The 20,225-nt window shown below is 37.3% G+C and overlaps 1 protein-coding gene across 2 annotated transcripts in view; it reads left to right on the forward strand.

The window, feature by feature from the left end:
- The window catches only part of PSIP1 (PC4 and SRSF1 interacting protein 1), a 34,912-nt gene extending 14,927 nt beyond the window's left edge, over positions 1-19,985 (forward strand). For both annotated transcript variants that reach the window (XM_066338511.1, XM_066338512.1), the window contains 11 exons: positions 550-612; positions 1,489-1,588; positions 3,312-3,387; positions 4,179-4,404; positions 4,997-5,115; positions 7,389-7,444; positions 8,955-9,025; positions 13,170-13,271; positions 13,966-14,185; positions 17,026-17,137; positions 19,215-19,985. In XM_066338511.1, coding sequence (XP_066194608.1) covers positions 550-612; positions 1,489-1,588; positions 3,312-3,387; positions 4,179-4,404; positions 4,997-5,115; positions 7,389-7,444; positions 8,955-9,025; positions 13,170-13,271; positions 13,966-14,185; positions 17,026-17,137; positions 19,215-19,278 — 1,209 coding nt within the window. In that variant the 3' untranslated portion in view covers positions 19,279-19,985. The remainder of the gene's footprint in view (positions 1-549; positions 613-1,488; positions 1,589-3,311; positions 3,388-4,178; positions 4,405-4,996; positions 5,116-7,388; positions 7,445-8,954; positions 9,026-13,169; positions 13,272-13,965; positions 14,186-17,025; positions 17,138-19,214) is intronic.
- The last annotated feature ends 240 nt before the right edge of the window (positions 19,986-20,225 follow it).

Genomic DNA, 20,225 nt, shown 5'->3' on the forward strand with positions numbered 1-20,225 from the left:
TTATTTACACTTACTGTATTGCAAATGTACGTCTTCTAAAGACTAGATAAAGAGTCCAGACAGATTAACATCCAAAACATCACTACATAGCATCTTAATTTGGAACAGAGTATTATTTAGTACTTAACTTATTTTTTAATCTCTCAAGGAAAAAGTCCTAAGTATAAGATAATCACAGAATCATAGAATGGTTTGGGTTGGAAAAATTACCTGGCTCCAATCCCCTTGTCATTGACAAGTGTACCTTTTCCTAGACCAGGTTGCTCAAAGCCCTGTCCTACTGTGCCATGAGCACTGCTAGGGATGGGGCAGACACAACCTCTGCAGGCAACTAGTTCCATTCCTCACCACCCTCACAGTAAAGAATTTCTTCCTTATGTCTAATAATTTTGGATTTTATTAATTTAAATGCATTCAGTGTCTTCATGTACATAATAAGATTCTTGTCTAGATTGGGTGCCAGAGGCTTCAGTTGTATTAAAAAAATAGAATAAATGGAATATAACTTTGTTTTATTAAGATTCTTAGGAACATTTTTAATCTTCACAGGATGTGGTGAAAACAAATGATGCTTCTATTCCTAAAGCTGCTAGAAGAGGAAGAAAAAGAAAGGTAACAACATGTTGAATTACTTCACATTACTAGAATTTTTCAGATGTGATAATAGTGGATGTTATTTCATTTAATGACAGATTATGCATAAATTTAAGTGTTTGACACTCTACACGCCGTTTTCAAATGTCTGAAAATCTGCAGGAACAAAAGTTTTCCCAGAATGTTTTACAAGTCTTAATTATTTTTTAACTTGAGGTTAAATATGGAGTCCTTATCTTTCCCAAACAGCTCATTACAAATAAGACATAAAGTGTTGCTAAACTGCTAATAGAATAGCCTGTGTTGAAGCTCTGAAAAATTTCTTTTAACATTTTCACCGTATTGAACTAACACCTGAAATACGCCCCTTTTTCACAGATTTGTGATTTTTTTGTGGTCTCTACAACCTGGGAGAATACAGAGTTACTTTGAAAGAGTAACTGCTTGCTCAGCATACGCCAGCCTTAATGCTCTTGTGGTCACACAGCAAGCCAGATCAGGGCACTGACCCAACTAAAAACTAGAATTAATTAGAGCAGATCTTAATTTTATGTTTGAAACCTTAACTTCCAAAGTTTCAGCTGACAGCAAGGATGGGGGATGAGTATGAAGTATCTGTGACCTTAGTATATTTTTCACAGAAAAGTAGCATGCTGTATTTGTATTCTAGTAGTCTGTTATTCTGGACATTATGTTATTGACTGTTTTCTCCATTTGGAGTTGGAGAGGGTAAAATTAGTAATACTTAAGTATAACCTGTTACTAAGTCCAGAGACTGTGTGTGTGTACAAGTAATCACATACTTCCAAAAGTTTAAAGGTGTTTGTTTGAGAAAGTAATTGAGATATTGGTGCCATGAGTTTTTTTCACTGGTGAAATCATTCTTTAAATTAGTCTGAAAAACAAGCTGAAGCTGAGGAAGCAGCAGCAGGGGCAGCAGCAACTACTGGACCAGTGTCTCCAAAAGTAAGCCCCAAAAGAGGAAGACCAGCAGGTAACTTCAGAAGAATGATTACATTTTCTTCACCACAGAAGTATTGTAGGAGAATTAGTCAGGGAATTATCTCCTTCCCCTGAAGTACTACAGAATGTTTTTGAATGCTAAAGGCAGATTTTGCTAATAGATTGTAGTGAGAAAACGTCTCAGATGGATGAGTTCATGACATAAATGGATTTAAATCGTTAGTATTAATGCCTAGTCTTCTAAATTAAAGACTGGTTGGTTTGTGTATTCTAAAAAGTATTACTATTCTAAAAAGCAAGGGAAAAAAGATGAGGAAAGTCAGAAGGAAGAGGAAAAAAAAAGTATTACTTTTTAGAATAGGTCAGTCTTTGCAGAATACTGCTTAAGTGTAGATATATGATAGGAGCACTCTGGCAGGTTTGCGTCATAAAGGTTTGTATTCATTAAAGGTCTGTAAAATACTTTGGTAAAGTTAGAAGATAAATAAAGATGATAAATAAAGATGATAAAACACAAAGATGAGAATTGGGGGAACGAGGAGCATGTAAGTGGAGTTCAGAGGACAAGAAAAACAAAATAAGACCTGAAGAGACTTGTTCAAAAAGATGTTTAAGATAGTCTGTGTTTGACTGATGGGCAAATAAAAAGAAAATATAACTGATATTTTTGGCATGTTTTGTTAGAATCATTTGGTGATAATTCTGTAGTGCCTGTTTCTTTCAAATTAGCAATGATGTATTGTCACTCTAATGGCAAACTTGCAGGTATTATTGAGCACTAATTACTGCTTTGGAAGACAGTTCTTGTAGCATTTAAGTACATTGTACAAGCACCTAGTCAGGGAAACAAATAATTTACAGTCCTCTGTATTTGCTGACAATAGAAAAACAATATAGTGGACTCATAATTGAATAGACTTTAATTACTTTTGCCATGGAAGCTGTGAGGAAATCAAGTATTAATTCATCTCCCTCTGCCATTTCATTACATGTACTAAATATTAATTTTTCATATTTGTGCTTTTATCTTTAAAATTTTTGCTGGTTTTCACTAACTACTCTCAGTGAGAGCAAGAATGGATCTGTAAGAGATGCTTTTGCCTCCTGTGTAAAAAACCTTTTTGGAAAATATATGCAGCCTTTTTTGTTGTTGATAGAATGCTTAAAAGTGCTCTGTGCTACAACCAACAGGAGTTTAAACACTGAATATTATGTTTCCTGATAACATAGTCACTGTGGTACATTTGGGATACATAAGTGCCAAGAAGGCAGGCTGTTTGCCTTACTCCTAGCAATATGGTCAATCTGAGGAAACAAAGAGGTTTGATCTACACTGTAGTGTGGTGGTAGAAACTCCTTGACAGTGGTTTGTTAGCCTGAAAAGTGATGGAAACCCCAAGATGTGAGTAAAACTAGTGGACAACAAAACAAATTTAGGCGTAAGTAACTGCTTTTCATTCTCTAATGTCAGATTTCTCATTATTTAACTTAAGACTCATCTTAGTTATGCAACATGTGAAACAAATCACATCTGCATAGGTTGCAGAAAGCACAAGAGTCAGCTAAAAAAACTGTCAACACTTAATCAAGATCTCTTTGAAAAGTTTAAGTTTTGTACTGAACTTGAATTCTGTACAGTAACAAACTTAAAGGTGTATATTTTGATTTAAGCATGGCTTATGTTGAGTAAGTATCTTGACATATAGACAAGGAACAGATGGTGGACTAACCTGTTACTTCTCTATAACTACTAGCTTCTGAAGTAAAAGTTCCAAAACCAAGAGGGAGACCCAAGTTGGTGAAACCATCGTGTCTTTCAGAGGGTGACTTGTGAGTTTTTTCTCATTATAAAGCTTCTTCACTGTCAGCTGTGTTGCTCCTTAAGTTAAGACTTGAAGATTATTACTCCTGACAGGTTTTTGCCCCTTTAGAGTTCAGTATAAGTTACTATTTGTGTAGATGTTTTTATAATACAGAGTAATTCAAGGAAGGACATTTCTGAAAGAGGAGAGAGAAAATCTTAATAAAAAACATGTTTAATCTGTACAAAATTCCTTATATGACTGTGTGCTGAGTCAAGGGGAAAGATGTTTATTAAGAGAAAATATAACATCACGCAAAAATAAAATAGTGGTACATTTTTTTTCAGAAATCTCTTCTGATGAAATTGCAACACTGTTATTTACCTGAATTTTGGTTTTGCCATCTTCAGTTCTTAGGTCAAATCTAGTGCTTCTAGTAACTCAAGGAAAAGTTGAACATAGGTTTAGTTTTCTATAAATTAGCAGATGGACAGTTTTGAAATAGGAACAACTTAAATAAGTATACTTTATAAACTTTCATTCACTGAGAATGAACTTCTTGTATTAGGATCTATTCACTTCTGTTAATGTAACCTTTATTAGGATCTTCATACCGATATTTATTTGCTGTGCTTTTCCCCCCACAGGTAATGGGTTTTAATTTCAGAGGAAGAGTAATTTTGAAGAGTAGTTAAGCAAATTAACTTCATCATTTTACTATTATGTGGTTAAAAAGACCCAGCTTCCTGAGTTAGAATGTTTTTCTTTTAAGTCACTGTAGATAATGCCTGTGATGCCTAAATACTCTTCTTGTTATAGTCTTAATGAGGAGGAGAAGTCAAAGAAAAAAGGAACAGAAGAAAAGCCCAAAAAGCAAGGGAAAAAAGATGAGGAAAGTCTGAAGGAAGAGGAAAAATCAAAGAAGGAGTTTGATAAAAAGGAAGGAAAGAGAGAAGCTGAAGCAAAAAGGAAAAATGTTGCAAAAGTGGGTTCTACATCAGCTTCTGATTCTGAAGATGAAGGAGAAGAACAAGAAGGGGACAAGGTATAATTTTGCATTCCTGATAAATTTATTATAGAGGAAAGTAGTATCACTGGAGATCTTTCTTCAAGTTAATGCTAGATCTTACTGGCAGTAAGAGTCTGGTGTGCCTAGTATACAGATATATATAATAAAAGTTTCAGATCTGTATTTTTCTCAAATAATTCTTTCAGGAACTTCTAGTATTTTCTAAGACACTTTTTTAACAAAATATTTAAGTGTCAAGAGGCTTATGGGTTTTTTTTAATCCAAGTTACTTGGAAGACAGATTTTGTTATCCTTGGGTATATCTGGAGAACATGTGGCGTGAAATCACATTTTTGAAAGGCACAAAACTCCCTCTAGCCAGCAATTTGTAATGTTGTCATTTTTCTTGTGCTTAGTATTTCCCATAGCATTGTTTTCTGGTGCTTAGTATTGAAAAGAAAAAAAGGAGAAAGGACTAATGAAATTATGTTCAGCTTCAGGGAAGAGGGGTGTTTGCAGATTGCTCTGTGGAGTAGAGTTGTTTCAAAGATACTTAGTTTCATTGTTTACAGAAACAATAATAATGTTACTTTTTTCATTCCAATCATTAAATGCCAAATGAAAACAGAAGAAGAAAGGGGGAAGAAGCTTTCCAGCAGCTCACAGAAGAAACACGGTAAGAAGCCAGCATGAGAGAGAAGTAACAGAAAAAAAGCGTAAGCAAGAGGAACAGACAGAATCTGAATCGTGAGTATATTTTAACATGCAACGCCTGCAAGTTGTAGGAATATGTTGAACCTAACAGGAGGTGAAATTTCTGAGAAACTTCGAAATTGGTTTGCACTGTGTTCTACTGTTCTCTCCCCCTGCCCATTTTGGTTTTCTCTCTTAACTTCTGTTTGAAGGGAGGGTGGAAAGCTTCTTGAACCAATATGTTCTGTTTTGGGAGAATAGGAAAAATGGGACATAGAAATTAAGTGATGTCTGTCTTTCAGTGATGTAGAATCTCTAGCAGAGGACAGCTGGTATATTCATTTTAGAACTAACTGAAGAATGTTCATGAGAAAAGGGATTGGTGCAAAAAACTGTTCAGGACAGCCATATATTTTTCTACAAAATTTGTAGATTAAATTGGTAAAACCTGGTATTAATCCATGGTTATGGATTTTTGATGAGTTATGGAATGCATAAGTTATCGGGAAAGCATTTCCTTCTGTGTCTGACAGTAGGAACACATGCTGTCAAACAGAATAAGATAAAAATAATTACTCTAGTATTGCAAAGCCGGTTGACTGATACCAAGAACAGATAGAAGATTACTTGAATCAAACATAAGAATTGAGAGAAGATCCCACCAGGGACTTGGAGATTAAGACAATAGGAAGAAATCTGACTCATTTGCTATTCTGCAAATGAATGAAGAAGCTGCACCACAAAAGCTTGATGTTCTCATCCCCACTGTTGGTGAGAGGGTAGAAGAAAGGGGGAGAACAAGGTCAAAATTTGGAGGAGAGAAAGAGAGTGAAAGTCCCCTTTACCTGTTAAAAAAAATCCTGTCTTTTTCACATTCCCCAACAAAAATGTAGTTTGTTTGGGTATTCTTTTCATGTTCTAGCCATTTTTCCTCTTCCTGTCACTCCTCTGGAGACCTCACATAAATACTTTGCCTAAGCATTTCCAGTTTCAGAGATACTATATTGCCTTAGCATCTTAGCAGCTTTTAATGTATCACTATTTAACACATGCTGATTTGATTGTGGGAATCAAACTGTCATATATTGATTTATTATAACAGCCAAATTTCTGCTTTAAAAGAGCTGTCATATTTTATGCATTGGAGGGTAGATGGAGTTTTATTTCAGTAAGATAAAGGAGAAGTAGTGAATGCATAATGAATTTAATTACCGTTGATGACTAATACCACAAAACTCAATATTTATAAAAAGTAAAACTATTATAGGTTGATATAAGTAGTATCCATTTTCTGGTAGCTACTTTATTAGTATTTGGTTATGGTGCTTTATGCGCCATTCTGTACATATACAAAGTTTATCTATTGTTGAGGTTGTGCTGCTAGTTGAAGTAGACAAATTTTGTATTCTTTATGAAAGAAACATGGAAGATGTTTCTTTCAGGCCTACATATTTTATGAATGCGTATTAGTATGACAGGAAGCAAACTAGTCACAGGACATTTAGTCGTGATATGCTGGAATATATAAATTATAAAAGTATCCTTTTAAATTCTTCAGTCAGACAAAACTGAGGGATTGTTAAACAGAAGTTAATGATCTTTGCATAAAGAGCTCAAAAGTTTTTTTCAAAGATTTTTGCCTGTCTTCATCCTGTAACTGAAATGCAGATAAATTTTTTAGTCTGTCTTGACTCTCAGCTTTATTTACAGTGATACAATTGGGGAAAGATCAAATAGGTTTCACTGCACTTGTAATAATTTTTTTCTGTATTACTACTTCTTGAAAGAACTTTAAAATTATTACTGATGCATTTATGGCCAGTTGTAAAATATGAATACTTACATATGTATAATTACAATTAATTATTTGATAAAGTAGTCATATAGGAGCTGATTATGATTAATTGATCTCTCCATAAATTCTCTACATTATGGTAAATAATTTTACTCTTTTTGTCAGGATAATTAAAATATATTCTTTCCATAAGAAATGAAAAGTTAGTTCTGTATAATGCCATTTTACCAGTTAATATATTATGTTAATAAGAACCAAAATAAAGTTTGGAAATTATTTGTTTTTAAAATCCTTTAATTTGCAGCTTCTAGAAAAATACAACTCTGAGTATGGAGGATTTATCAGCAATATCTTAGATAATTAATTTTTGTTAAGTTGTTTGTCCTTGAAAACCAGGATTTGGATCTTTGTGATTTTTGCATGCTAATTTTCTCGTGAGATAATACTTCATAATATTGCATCTCATCCAGAAACTGGGGGGAAAAAAAACAGGTTTTACAAAATTGTAAAAACATTTCAACATTTTTGATAGGCAGAATAAAGAAGAAGGCAAGAAAACAGAAGTTAAGAAGATTGAGAAGAAGAGAGGTTAGTTTAAAGATCTAAGCAGTACTTTTTGATAATTTTATATTTTCAATGGAATTTCTTCCTGGATAAGATAATGTACTGCTGAGGGTGGCTGTGCAAGATCTCAGTCTGAGATGTTTGATCCATGATTCTTCTTTCAGTCTGTGAAACAGTGCATTTTTTTTCTTCTATGTTCTTTCTGCAGTGCAATGCAGTAGAACAGGTCTTTGCTATTCTGACTTCACTGTCATTTGAGCTTTTAAACTTCAATCTCTTCTGTTTGTGAACACAAGAAAAAAGCTTTTATGCTTTGATATAAATCACTTCAGTTATTCCATCATTTTTTCCTTTGTATCTTCTCATAACACAGTACTCTGAGGGACCTCTTGAAACTATTTAGATACTAAGTAGGAGGCTTAGATTCAGATTTCTATGGTCTTGTCTGCTAAACCATGCCTGCAGACCAACCTTCATGGGGATAATTAATTCCTTTTTCAGTACTCCCATCTTTGAGGGCAATACAAATCACTGTCTGTAATCTGTAATTTGTAGTATAGTACAGATCCTGTGGCATGGACTCTACCCAACCCAATGTTGCGGCAAGAGAGCAGATAAAAACTACCCAAACCTAACCAAGATGGGTTTTGACTTAAAGGAAACTCTTTGCTCACATTATTGTTCAGAATACATACCAAATCAAAGCAGGCATTCAGCATGTGAATTTCGGAATGCAATGTCCATTCATCTTTCACACATCTGAAGCGTGTGTACTGGGAACATTTTATTTGGATGGATTTGGACTGTTATCATTACCATTCAGGACATGTAACAACATGTGGAACTCCGATTTCTTCAGAGGTCATTATAGCCAAGTTTATTGAGACAGATTCTTTTATACAGTGTTTCGGTTCAATGAATAGGATTGGTCCTTTAGGGCACCACCTTTTTGTAAACATCTATACCAGTAAACTACTTGGAAAAACACCAGGTATCAGGAGAACGATATCTACAAGATATGTTTTGGGTTCCCCCTTATGATCTTCTAGGCCATACTGGGAGAGTTCTGGCCTTGGGATTCCCACAGGCTTCAGGGTTCTGCCTGGAGCCTAAGAATCCATGTTCTGACCACTGTCAGTTCCCACAAACCGTGACTTGAATCATGACCAGTTTACAGAAAACAAACCATCAATATCCAGGTGTCCTGTCAGGGAAGTCTTCCAGCCTTGTAACTCTTAATATTTATTAAAACTTCATGTTAAGCTGGCCTACAATTAGAGGGTGACAGCTGTGTTTTGAAATAGAAGATTCTTTTCAACTGTAACTCTTAAGGAAAAAAATTGTGTGGGTTGCCAATAATGTTCAGTTTTAAAAAGCTGCATGCTTTTTTTCTGATTGTATTTATGCGTGCATGTAGGATGCCTGTCTGTTTTCTTCTGCATTCTGTATGAGGTTCATACTTGTGGAATCATTTCTGCAAAAGCAAACCTAATGTGATTAACAAATATTCATGAGTATTGTTTTTAATCTTCAGAAACTTCAGTGGATTCTAGGCTCCAAAGGATACATGCAGAAATAAAGAATTCCCTGAAAATTGATAATCTTGTAAGTATATATATATTTTTAACTGATTCATGTTTAAAATTCCAGTAGGAAATATTTCTCATTTGTAATACTCTGAAAATTATTTTTTTCCGTATGAGAGAGAACTGATGCTTAAATGCTGTTACTATGAGCAGTGAAAGATGAGTGTCAGCAAATGAAATCTGTTTTGTTTGAAAATACTACATAATAAATTATTTACCAGAAACATTGAAACAGAATTACCTCAAATAGAACATTTGGTGCCAGATCAGCTTGCTGAGCTACGTGGAAACACCAGGACACTGGATGCAGTAGCAGGATGCAAGTGATTAGGGCTCCAGTCCACTGACTCCACTCACTTTCAAGGGAAATCTGCTGCTTGTCAGGAGTTTGGATTTGGAATGTTACTGACAGATGTTAGAGGCTTTCTGGCCTTATAAGCATTTGTTTGCTGCTGCAGGTTTTCAGGCTGGGCAGCAGTCAGGGGACACTTGGAAAGTATCAAGCATGACTGTGTGACTTTGAGGGTAATGGTAAAGATATGGGGACCCAGGTGGTGATCCCTTTATTGAGAAAAAGTCTCCCAGTGGAATGGATAGGTATGCCAGGAGGTGGCAGGATCCACCCAAAAGTAGTATTGCCAAGGAGTTGGCCAGCCTGGTTAAAGAGCATCTAACTAGGAATGGTAGCAAAGGAGGAAATGGTGGAACAGTATGGCAATCGGATGTAAACGGATGTCAGCAGGATGATGTTAATCAGCAGAATTTCTTTGCAGAACAGGATTCAAGTGGCATGACCACAAGCATCAGCACACTGAATGAGAAACTGCTGGCAGTGCAGCGTAATGAGGAAAACTCTCAGAATCATTCTGGAATGCCAGCACAACTGTTTTTCTCCTTAGGGATGGCTGTATACTAGTACATATAGTGTGAGGAGCAACCGTGGGGAACTGGACATCTCAGCAGTTGCAGGGCTGTGGTTTCATTGGTATTAGAGATTCTGGCAGAAGTGAGGTGAGCCTTGCCTTATGTGTTTACAGGCTCTTTAAGAAAGATGGGTGGTGGGAAGACAAGATGAAGGATAACTTTGTGAGAGACCAGTTGAAATGTGTGGAGCTTTGCCCTGGGACAGCTGAAAAGCTAGCTGGGAGCTTATGGATCAGGATTAATAGGCCAGCCAAAATGAGTGACATTCCTGAGAACAGCTACTGCAGATCACCTGATCAAAGAAGTAGAGAATTAAGTCATCTTCAGACAATGGGGAGACACCTTTGATTCTAACTGAAAGCTTAAAACATCCTGGTATTTGCTGAAGGGAGGTGGAGATAACACAGCAGTGCAGGAAGCTTCTGGAGTTTGGTAATTGCCTAACACAGGTGATGAAGGAGCTGATACCGCAAGACACCCTGTTAGACCTGATCCTCCAGACAGCAAAGATTTGGTCAGGCATATGAAGGTCAGAGGCAACCTTGGCTGCACTGACTGTGATCGTGAAGTTCAGGGAGAAGCGAGCAGGATGAAAAGGATCACAGGAGAGCAGACTTTGACCTCTACAGGGATCTGCTTGGAAGGATTGAGAGAGCATGCTAGAGGGAAGACAGGACAAGGCGATGTGGCTCACTTTTAGGGGTTACCACCTCCAGGTTGATTCATCTTAATGTCTAGGAAAATGCAGACCTGCTGCTGAATGGCATGGGTGGATAGGTGCTCTAGTGAAAAAGGAGATGGCTAAGGTAACCAGTGTCATCCTGACTTCAATTTGCTTGTATAGTTCTGTTCAGGAATCCTAGATCTCTGAGACAATGGGGAGATTAATACAAGAAAATGTTGATGTTCAGAGGACAAAGATCCAATTAGACAACATTTAGACAGAGACCCAATACAGATAAGTGGAAGAGTGCTAGAGGAGCTGGATGATGTCATTGACCATCCACTACATTTTGTTTTTGAAAAGTCATGGTGATGAGGGGCTGATTCTTGAGGACTGGAAGAAAGCAAATGTCACATTCATCTTGCAGGAGGAGGATCTAGGTTACTACAGGGCAATCAATCTCACACCAGTCCCTTGAAATGTGATGGGACAAATCCTCCTGGAAATTGTTTCCAATGATATGAAGTAAGAGCTCTTGAGAGTTGTCAGCCTGGGTTAATTAAGATGAAATTATGCTTGACTAAAATGATGTCCTTCTGTGAGATGACTGGTTTGATGGATGAAGGAGTGGATATTGTTTCTCTTAAGACTAAAAAGGCTTTTTGCACTGTCTCTCGGGACAGCTTCAAAGACAAACTTATGAAGTCTGAACTAAAATGGCAGATAGAAATGTGGGCTGAAAAGTGGCTGAACAGCAGGGCACAAAAAACTTACCAGTGGTGGAGTCCAGCAAGAGGACAGTCACTAGCAGTCAATGCTATTAAAATGTGTCATTGAAGACTGGGGTGATGATACAAACCACACCTACAGCTAGTTTTCAAATGACACAAAACTGAAATCAAAGGTTTGGTGGGAGTGTTGCCATCCAGAGACACTTGAACAGTGTGGAGAAATGGGCCAACAGGAACTTCATCAACTTCAATTCCAGTACTGCACCTGTGGAGCAATAACCCCATGCTTCCAGCATGGGCTGGGGACAGAGTGGCTGAATAGCATCTTGTCAGAAAATGACCTGGGGGTATTGATGGACACCAAGCTTAGCATTAGTCACCAATACACTTCTGTAGCTAAAGCGGCCAGCAGCTTTCTGGGCTGCAGAGAGAGAGTTGCCAGAACATCGAAGTAATGTGGTGGTTGCCGTCTTCTTCGCTCTGATGAGACATTGGACTGTCTTTTGGGCTCCCTAGAACAATAGAGATATGGACATATTATAGGGTGCCCAGTAAAGGGTCACAAAGATGAATTAAGGGCTTGGAGCATATGTTGAAAAAGAGGAGGCCAAGAGAGCTGGGAGTGTTCAGTCTGGAGAAAATACAAAGATAAGAAGTGTGAGTCAAGAAGGATGGCAGCATGATGAGCAGCAAGCTGTTCCAGCTAGGGAAACACAGAGTTGTTCTAGGTCTTGGAGGCGAGGTTCTGGTAGTGAGTGGCGGGGACTGCCTTGTGCTAGACTTAGTCAGTTCCAGCCTGCTCTCATGGAGGAACCACTGCAGGGCATGGCTGAGCCCCTTAGACTGGATGGTGGTGCATCTGTGAAAACTTACTTAAAAAGAGGGCAAAGAATACTGTGGGGCAGGGTGTTGGAGTCCAAGGACATCCCCTTGGATGACCTGGGACCTGCGGAAGGGAATTTGAGCTTTGGACAGGGGAGTGTAGAGCAGGTCCAGGGGGCTCAGAGACCTTGGCACAGAGCCCAGGAAAACACTGGGTTTGATTTTAGTCTATAGGAGAGGCTTCTGACACAGAGAAAGGAATTGGAAACCACAGGGACGTTGAAAACAGTAGTTCAGCACAATAGAAGATGTAAAGTTCAGTAGTTAGAGAGTTCATAAAATAGAGGTAAATGGTGGAATTTGAGTAGTATCTTGTGACTTTCTCCTTCTTCTTTGTCCTCCATCTTTTGAGGTGGTGATGGCACAAGGTAATTAGAGTTGATCGGGTCAAAGTAGAAATGACCCTTTTAGTGTGAGCACTAGGCATTGGTACGAAATAGCAAATAACCGACCCGTAGTTATCTGTGTAAATGTAAGGGGACATCCCATCGTGGGCAGTCCCAGCTGCTGTCCGGACCTCGGCTGGGAGCAGAGAAAATTCTGTAATATCAAATAATAAACACCATGAGAGACCTGAAAACAGAACCTTGAAGACTCTACTTTTTTATACCAACGCGACTCAGGGCATTTAGAGGGCCAAGGACTTTAAACAATCTAAATCTCAGATGAAAAAACCCTCCCCGAGAATTGGCATCCCTGGGTGGGCATGAACCACCAACATTTTGGTTAACAGCAGAACAACTTAGTCAAGTATAATCTGCCTTTTTATGGGAGTAGCTAAGAGAAAACTGGTGTTAAATTTTTGTTGGCAAGTTTGACTATATGAATTGTTCTGAAATTAAGTGCATAGTCTAATTAAGGATGTTATGGAAGGTATCACTGAGCACAGAAGTTAGATTAGTATGGCTCATTAAAGATTACTAACATGTAAGTCTTCAGACTAATTTTTTGTTTATATACAGGATGTGAACAGGTGTATTGAGGCTCTTGATGAGCTTGCATCCCTTCAAGTCACAATGCAACAAGCTCAGAAACATACAGAGATGATCTTAACTCTCAAGAAGGTGAGATTTTCAATGTTACTTAAAGTAAGGGGTGTATGTTTTCTTAAATTGACACCAGCTTTATTTACTATTGGGAGTACTCCGTCCAGTGTGGATCCCTACAGATCAAGAATGATGCAGACAGACTGGAAAGGGCCCAGAGGAGGGCCAGCAAGAAGATCAAAGGGCCGGAGAACCTGCCTTATAACCAAAGACTAAAGGGTTTAGTTCCTTCCTTCCTGGGAAAGTCCTCAAGTTATTCCAGCAGTTTTAAGGGTTGCTGCAAAGAGCGGGTTGAGGCTTTTGTCTTCACCAGAAGTCATATGGGGAAGATGAGGGGCAATGGGTACAAGTTGCACTGGGAAAGGTTTTATTTTTATACTAAAAAACGGGGGTCTTTTACAGTAAGAACAATTGTTTTACTGTAACAACTTCCTCAGGGATGTGGTGGAGTTCCATTGCTAGAGGTTTTCAAGATGTGATGGGATCAAGGGTGCTTGATAATGTGGTCCAGGCACCCTTTCCCATGAAGGGTAGGACTGGGAGATCTTTTGAGATCCCTTCCAACCTGGCAGTTCTGTGTTTCAGTGACACTTCAAGTCCAAAAGTCTATTATCTCATTGTAGCTTAAATGAAGAATTTACATTAGTGTGTAATGAAATTACCCAGGTATTTAAGGACCTAAGTGGAGCCTGTTTTATTACTTTGATTTCAGATACGGAAATTCAAAATTAGCCAAGTTATCATGGAGAAATCTACAATGCTATATAACAAGTTCAAGACCATGTTTCTGGTTGGGGAAGGAGATTCTGTTCTTTCCCAAGTACTAAATAAATCACTTGCTGAGCAAAAGCAGCATGAAGAAGCTCATAAAACCAAAGAACAGGGGAAGAAAGGAGCGAACAAAAAAACTGAAAAGGAAAAAGACCAAACAGGTAAGTCACAGTGGCATTACTTTCTTGTCACATGAAAGACTTAGTTTGCATTAATTTTTGAGCCAACTTCAAAATATCCTTGATGTAGGAGTTTCACCAGTCTTTGAAAACCTTTTCATATCTGAAGTTGTCAAGGACAGTGCTGCTACAAATAACTTTCAAATTCAATGTAATATTCACCATGGCAGCTTTATCTCAATTGGCTAAGTGGCTTTTGCAAAAATCAAGCCTTGCAAATTTTACTTCCGTAAATTATGTAACTTGATAATGTTACAGATTTTTTAAAAAACCCGAAACATTAAATGTGATGTAGAATGACATACTACCATTGTTGCACTTTACCCAAGCCAGCAGCCAAGCCCCTCAGCCACTCGCTCACTCCTCCACCAGTAGGATCAGGGACAGAATCAGAATCGTAAAAGGAAGAAAACTAATGGGTTGAGATAAAGACAGTTTAATGGGGAAAGCAAAGGCTGTGCACATAAAAGCAAACCAAGGAGTTAATCCAGTGCTTCCCTTGCAGGCAGGTGTTCTGACATCCCAAGAAGAGCAGGGCCCCCTCACACATAAAAGGAAACAAATGTCATCACTCAAATATATTCCCCCATCCCTTCCTACTTCACATACTGTGCATAATGTCATATGGTCTGGAATGTCCCTTTGTTCAGTTTGGGTCACCTGTCTCAGCTGTGTCACCTCCCATGTAACCCCAACTTCTTCCCCAGTGTGGGAACATGAAAAGGTCTTGGTTGTGTGTAAGCCTGATTCAGAATTAACAAAAACATCTCTGTATTACCAACTTTGCATTCAGCACAAATCCAGAACACAGCCCTGTATTCACCACCTTGATGAAAATTATTTCTACCCCAGCCAAAACCAACACAATCTTCTATTCCTCCAGTGGCTTTTTGGTACCTAAGCTTCTGCTACTGAAGGAGAACTGCTACTGAGGGAGAAACTGCTTAGTTTCCTTCATTAGCCTCTTTCTCTGTCATGCATGCTCTACGATGTGTAGCAGCAACTTTTAACTCACTTCTGTGTTATGTCCCTCATGCCACTTCAGTAGTTTAGCCTAACAGTAAAGAAATAATCATTTATGACAGAAGAATGTATTAATGTTCTTAACAGTACAGTTCCACATCAATCATGAGCACTTGTACAACAGAGTATCAAAAGCTTTCCATAGCTTTCCAAGTGTGCTCAGCAATAACTTTAAATCAGTACTAAAATAGATACATTTTTAAATAGAGGAACAAAATTGATGGAGACAATTTGATGGTGAGACAGACACACTGGAAAGCTATGTTGCAATGTAAGAGTTCTACCCATCTATTCAAATTATTTAAATTCTTTATCTCCACAAGCACCTCACAGAAACTACATTTACTTTGAAATTGAATTCTGGGAGCAGAGCTGGGGGGGGTTTCAGAAAACCATTTAAAGCACCACCCAGATCAAGACTAAACAAATTACTGTAACTGAGGTGCGAAGGATTCAACACAACTACATTAGGAATGCGCTACTTGTAATTGCTAAGAAAGCAAGGATGATTTTAAAATCCAGCCATTTTCTGGTGAGAGAATGTATGATGAAGTAGTGGTTCCATACAGATCTAAGCCTAAACCAGTGATCAGGACAACTAATACTTTTAACAAAGAAGCTACACTGAGAGACTTCCTGGGCATAGTCTGCGTAGTGAAGCCACTCCAGATAAGGTTAACACAACTTCAGCAGAACAGTGCAATACCACGTTGTTGCCCAGTCACATGGAGAATGGGAAGAAATTCTATCAGAGTAGAAGGATATTTTATGGAAGTGGAGTTTTTTACTTGCTGTAAAAAGAAAATCTGATCCTTACATGCATTCTTTTGCCTTTTTAAAAACTGAATGGCTGAAGCCTGACTATCTTTACAGTGATAGTCAGTACAGAATGATGCTGTAATTGATGATACGTAATGTACAGCATCCGATTATCTGCTTTATAACAAAGGAATATAGCATTTACTGTTTTATCAAATTCCTCCTGTAGCCTTTTAGTTCAGAACTGATTCTGAGATAGTATAAACAGATAAACTGTGAAAATTCAGATGAGTATTTTTTTTTTCCTACTGTAGTTCAGTAGTTTAATAGAGGAGCTCTATTATAAACCTGCAACTTCAAGTAAAATGCACCATCAGTTAGAGAGTGATATTCCTCAACAATTTACACAAAATTCACTGGCTCATAATACCACAACAAAACATGTAGTCATCATAGAAATTCTAAAAGATGTTAAATATTTCTGCATTGATTCCTCTCAATAGACCTGGCTAGTGCTGTTTTCCTGCTTGAAAAATCGATGTTGTCATTAAACATTTCTATTTACATAACTTGTAATTTGGCTATATGTTATTTGCTGGAGTCAGGAGTAAATGAGATGTGATGGAACTATTAACTTCTACATTTAAAGTAACAAGAATCTCCAAAAATTAACTGACTCGCTTAGAGCAGTAAAAAGAATTTACTACTGAGGTATATTTTCTCACTGCTTAGGATACGAACAAGCATTAGGCCTATGATCTGTAGCAGAGCAAGCACAGGAAGAACTTGAAATTGCATGAAAAATACAAACTGTTCAATTCCCGTTGCTAAAACCACTGGAAGAAGCACTTTTCATTAAATGTTCAGAAGCTGAAGCCCTATCAGTTAGTGTCGTTATATTGTTTTGGCTACCTAGGTATCAAGGTGAGAGGGAAATACTTAAAATGTTTTATTTGATTAAGGTAAAGAAATTATTTTGGGCTATTATAATACAGTTTTATTCCCTGCAAGTACCATTTTTCTGCTCTTTCATTTTAAAGGTTCAAAGATTCTGAATGGAAGGTCTGAAGCCCAGGACACCAACCAGTCACAACACAATGGCGAAAATGCTGAAGAAAAGAAAGATAGGCATGAAGTAGGCAGTAAGAAAAAGTGAGTTAATAACATTATTATGCTGAGAATCTGTTCTGCTCTAGCTTAATCATATAACATAGAAGAGCAGTATATTGAAGTTACTTAATCATGTTAATGGTTTGCTCTCAGCTTTGGAGAGTAACAGTGTGCAAATCTTCTGTTTAAGTTTTGAATGAGTATTTTAAATGTTATTTCACTCACTGCTGTGGTGGACAGTTAAAAAACATTACAGGATGTCCTGCTATGGGAGAGAATCAGCATGAGGTGGACCAAGGCAAAATATAAACTTTTTTCTGTGTTTTAGGCTATTAAGTTGGAAGCAAAGGAAGCCTGAACCAAATCTTATAGAAACTTAAGAGATTTTTTTTTTGTGTGTGAATTCATGTATTTTCATCAATAGACAAGCAATTTTAACTAATTTTCTGCAATTTGGCTATAGAATCACTAAAATGCAAGTAAACTGCAGGCTAGAACTTAAACCTGTGAAATTCCAGTGGTCTGAATGCTTTATAAAGCTGGATGCACTTACCGTTTTAAACACAAAGCCATAAGAATGCTTGAATTTGTCTTGCATTAACTATTTAAACTTGGTTTCAGTGAAAAATACGTTTTATTAACAGAAACAACAAGCAATTAATCTCTTAAAGAAACAGAAACACTTAATAGAATGTAGTAACAAATGTGGAAAAGGCCCATAATTATCCTAGAGTTGAATTGTTTTGTTGAAGTGTGTTTTCTTCAGCCACTCTGCACCTTGCACACAGAGATCCTTTTTGTTTAACAGTATGTATTGGAGCAAGCTCCTTTCATCACTGTCTTCATGCTTATCAGGAGAAACTGCAGCTGCCTGGCATTCTTTTGACTATTTGCCAAGTTAAAATTGAGTGGAATAAAATAAAAGAGTGGAATATTGACTGTTATTTACAGTAAGGTAACCCTAAACACAAGAAAATAACAACAAAAAAATCCTTAATATGAAAATTTACTTGGTATTTACTGTGAGGCAGCCTCAGAGGTACTGAAGTGGATTTGGGAGTTTTCAGCCACTTATGCTGAATACTCATTTGGTCTGAACAAGCAGCATGCTTGTTGTTCACAGAAACATAGTGGAGTTATAAGTGTAGGTTCTCATAGGGGTTATATTCTAATCCTCTACTTAAACTAAATAAACATTTCTATCAAGTATGTGTGCGGTGTTTGCTGTGGCTGTAAACTCTACACTCCAATGATCTTTGACTGATAAAGAAAGAAATCCACTTGCTAAAAAAATACTGTATGGCTACTTGGACACAGAGCCTGTGAACTTACTGTTAACTAACAGCAACAAACCAGATTTTTAAATAAACCCCTTGCAAATAAGGTGCATGTTGAGAAATGCATCCACATGTCTGAATTCAAGCTCCAGACTCTCCAGCATACAAACTTCCTTTCGTTCAGTATTTTTTGAACATTTGTATTTGCAATATTTGGTTTCTTAGAAGTGAGAAACAAGTAAAAAAAAATATTTCCAAAACACCTGTGTAGCTTAGTCTAAGCAAAGAGCTGGGAAACCTCTTCAGTCACAGGACTATATTCAGTTCTGAACATTCCTCCCTCAGCTAGAGGCAAAACATGTCTGTACCTTTCTGAAGATGTAATTCAGAAGTTTTGGGAAAAGTTCTGTAACTTAAAATTTCTGATCTGACTGGCACTTAAGACCATTTTTCATGGTGTTTTCGGTAAAAATACATAGTGCTGCATGAGGTTACATCAGTGTTTGGGGATACAGTGGATTTCAGTGGCAGGAGGCAAGGCATGTTAAGCTAGAGCACTTTTCCACCTAAACTGACATACCATACAGATACAAACAGAGCTCTGAATGACTGCCCTTCACAGCCCATCACATACATCAACAGTGATGCCACTCATTGCCAGCTCAGCTTCAGATCTGAGGGCATTGGGGTAACGTAAGAGCTGGCATCACTAACAGCCTCAGTTCTCCAGACTTCATGAGTGTTCATCAGCATCACTTGCTCTAGATTGTACAATCACCTGGAATAAGTCTTGCTTGCTGCTTTTGTATGTGGTCAATAACATTGCTTTATTTTGTTTCTAGGACGTGTGGTGAAGACAGAGAGCTTGAAAAGCCAGCAGATGATTCTGCCTTCGAAAACAAATGACGTCACTGGAGTTTTGTTGTTTGTTTGTTTTAAATTACAAATTAAAGAGGATTGTTACGTTTTGCATTTTAAATCTATAGACTGCTGAAGTTCTAAATAATTTTATAAGCATAGTATTTTGAAGTTAAATTTTGTGGAAGAAAGGCCCTTTTAATCTTGGTTTAAAAGTATTTAAACACTTTTGCCAATAGTTATATCCAGTATTAACAGGCAACACATTTCAAAAGGTGAAAATCCCAGTTAAAAATGCTTATATGTTACGAGACTTAGAGCTGTAGTCTATTTTTAACTTACTACTGTATGTTTGTCTAGTTAATAGCAGGAAAAAGTGTAAATACTTCTAACTCTTCAGTTGCTTCATTTGTATAAAACTTCCTCTCTTCATATGATACTGACCTCTGTTTGTGCAGTTTTCAACTCTTGTTGGGGATGTCTTTTCACTGTGTTTTGTAGGAGTTGAAAGCGGCATTTTTATAGCTGTTACAATGCTAATGTATGAGTCTACTTAATTGTTTGGTTTTTTAAAAATAAGTTTAGTTCTGTTGTTGCAAAACACTTTGTGCCAATTTACTGCAATGTGACTTTTATGGTTTGCTTTTGGATATAGTAAGTACTGAAAAGTGTGTGTTCTCACAGAACCTGTTGATGCAGAATGGTTGGAAAACACTGTCTTGAACACTTTATGGAATTAAAGAATTTTGAACTGATTTAAGACATCCTTGTATAGACAGAACTATTCATAGGAAAAACATGAGTCTGGTTTTTGTACTATTTTGGTTTTAATGCTTTTGGCATTTGGCAACTTGTGGACCCCTTACTACAATTTTAATGAAAACACTGGTAAAGTCTTTTAGTTCCTGGAGGCATGAAAGGGAATAGAACAGGTACAAACCTCTCTGAAGAGTGTTTCTTGAAACAGACTTTGCCTGATACTAGAACAATTTGTA

The sequence above is a fragment of the Sylvia atricapilla genome, chromosome Z (assembly GCF_009819655.1).
Source record: "Sylvia atricapilla isolate bSylAtr1 chromosome Z, bSylAtr1.pri, whole genome shotgun sequence".
Classification (NCBI taxonomy): Eukaryota; Metazoa; Chordata; class Aves; order Passeriformes; family Sylviidae; genus Sylvia; species Sylvia atricapilla.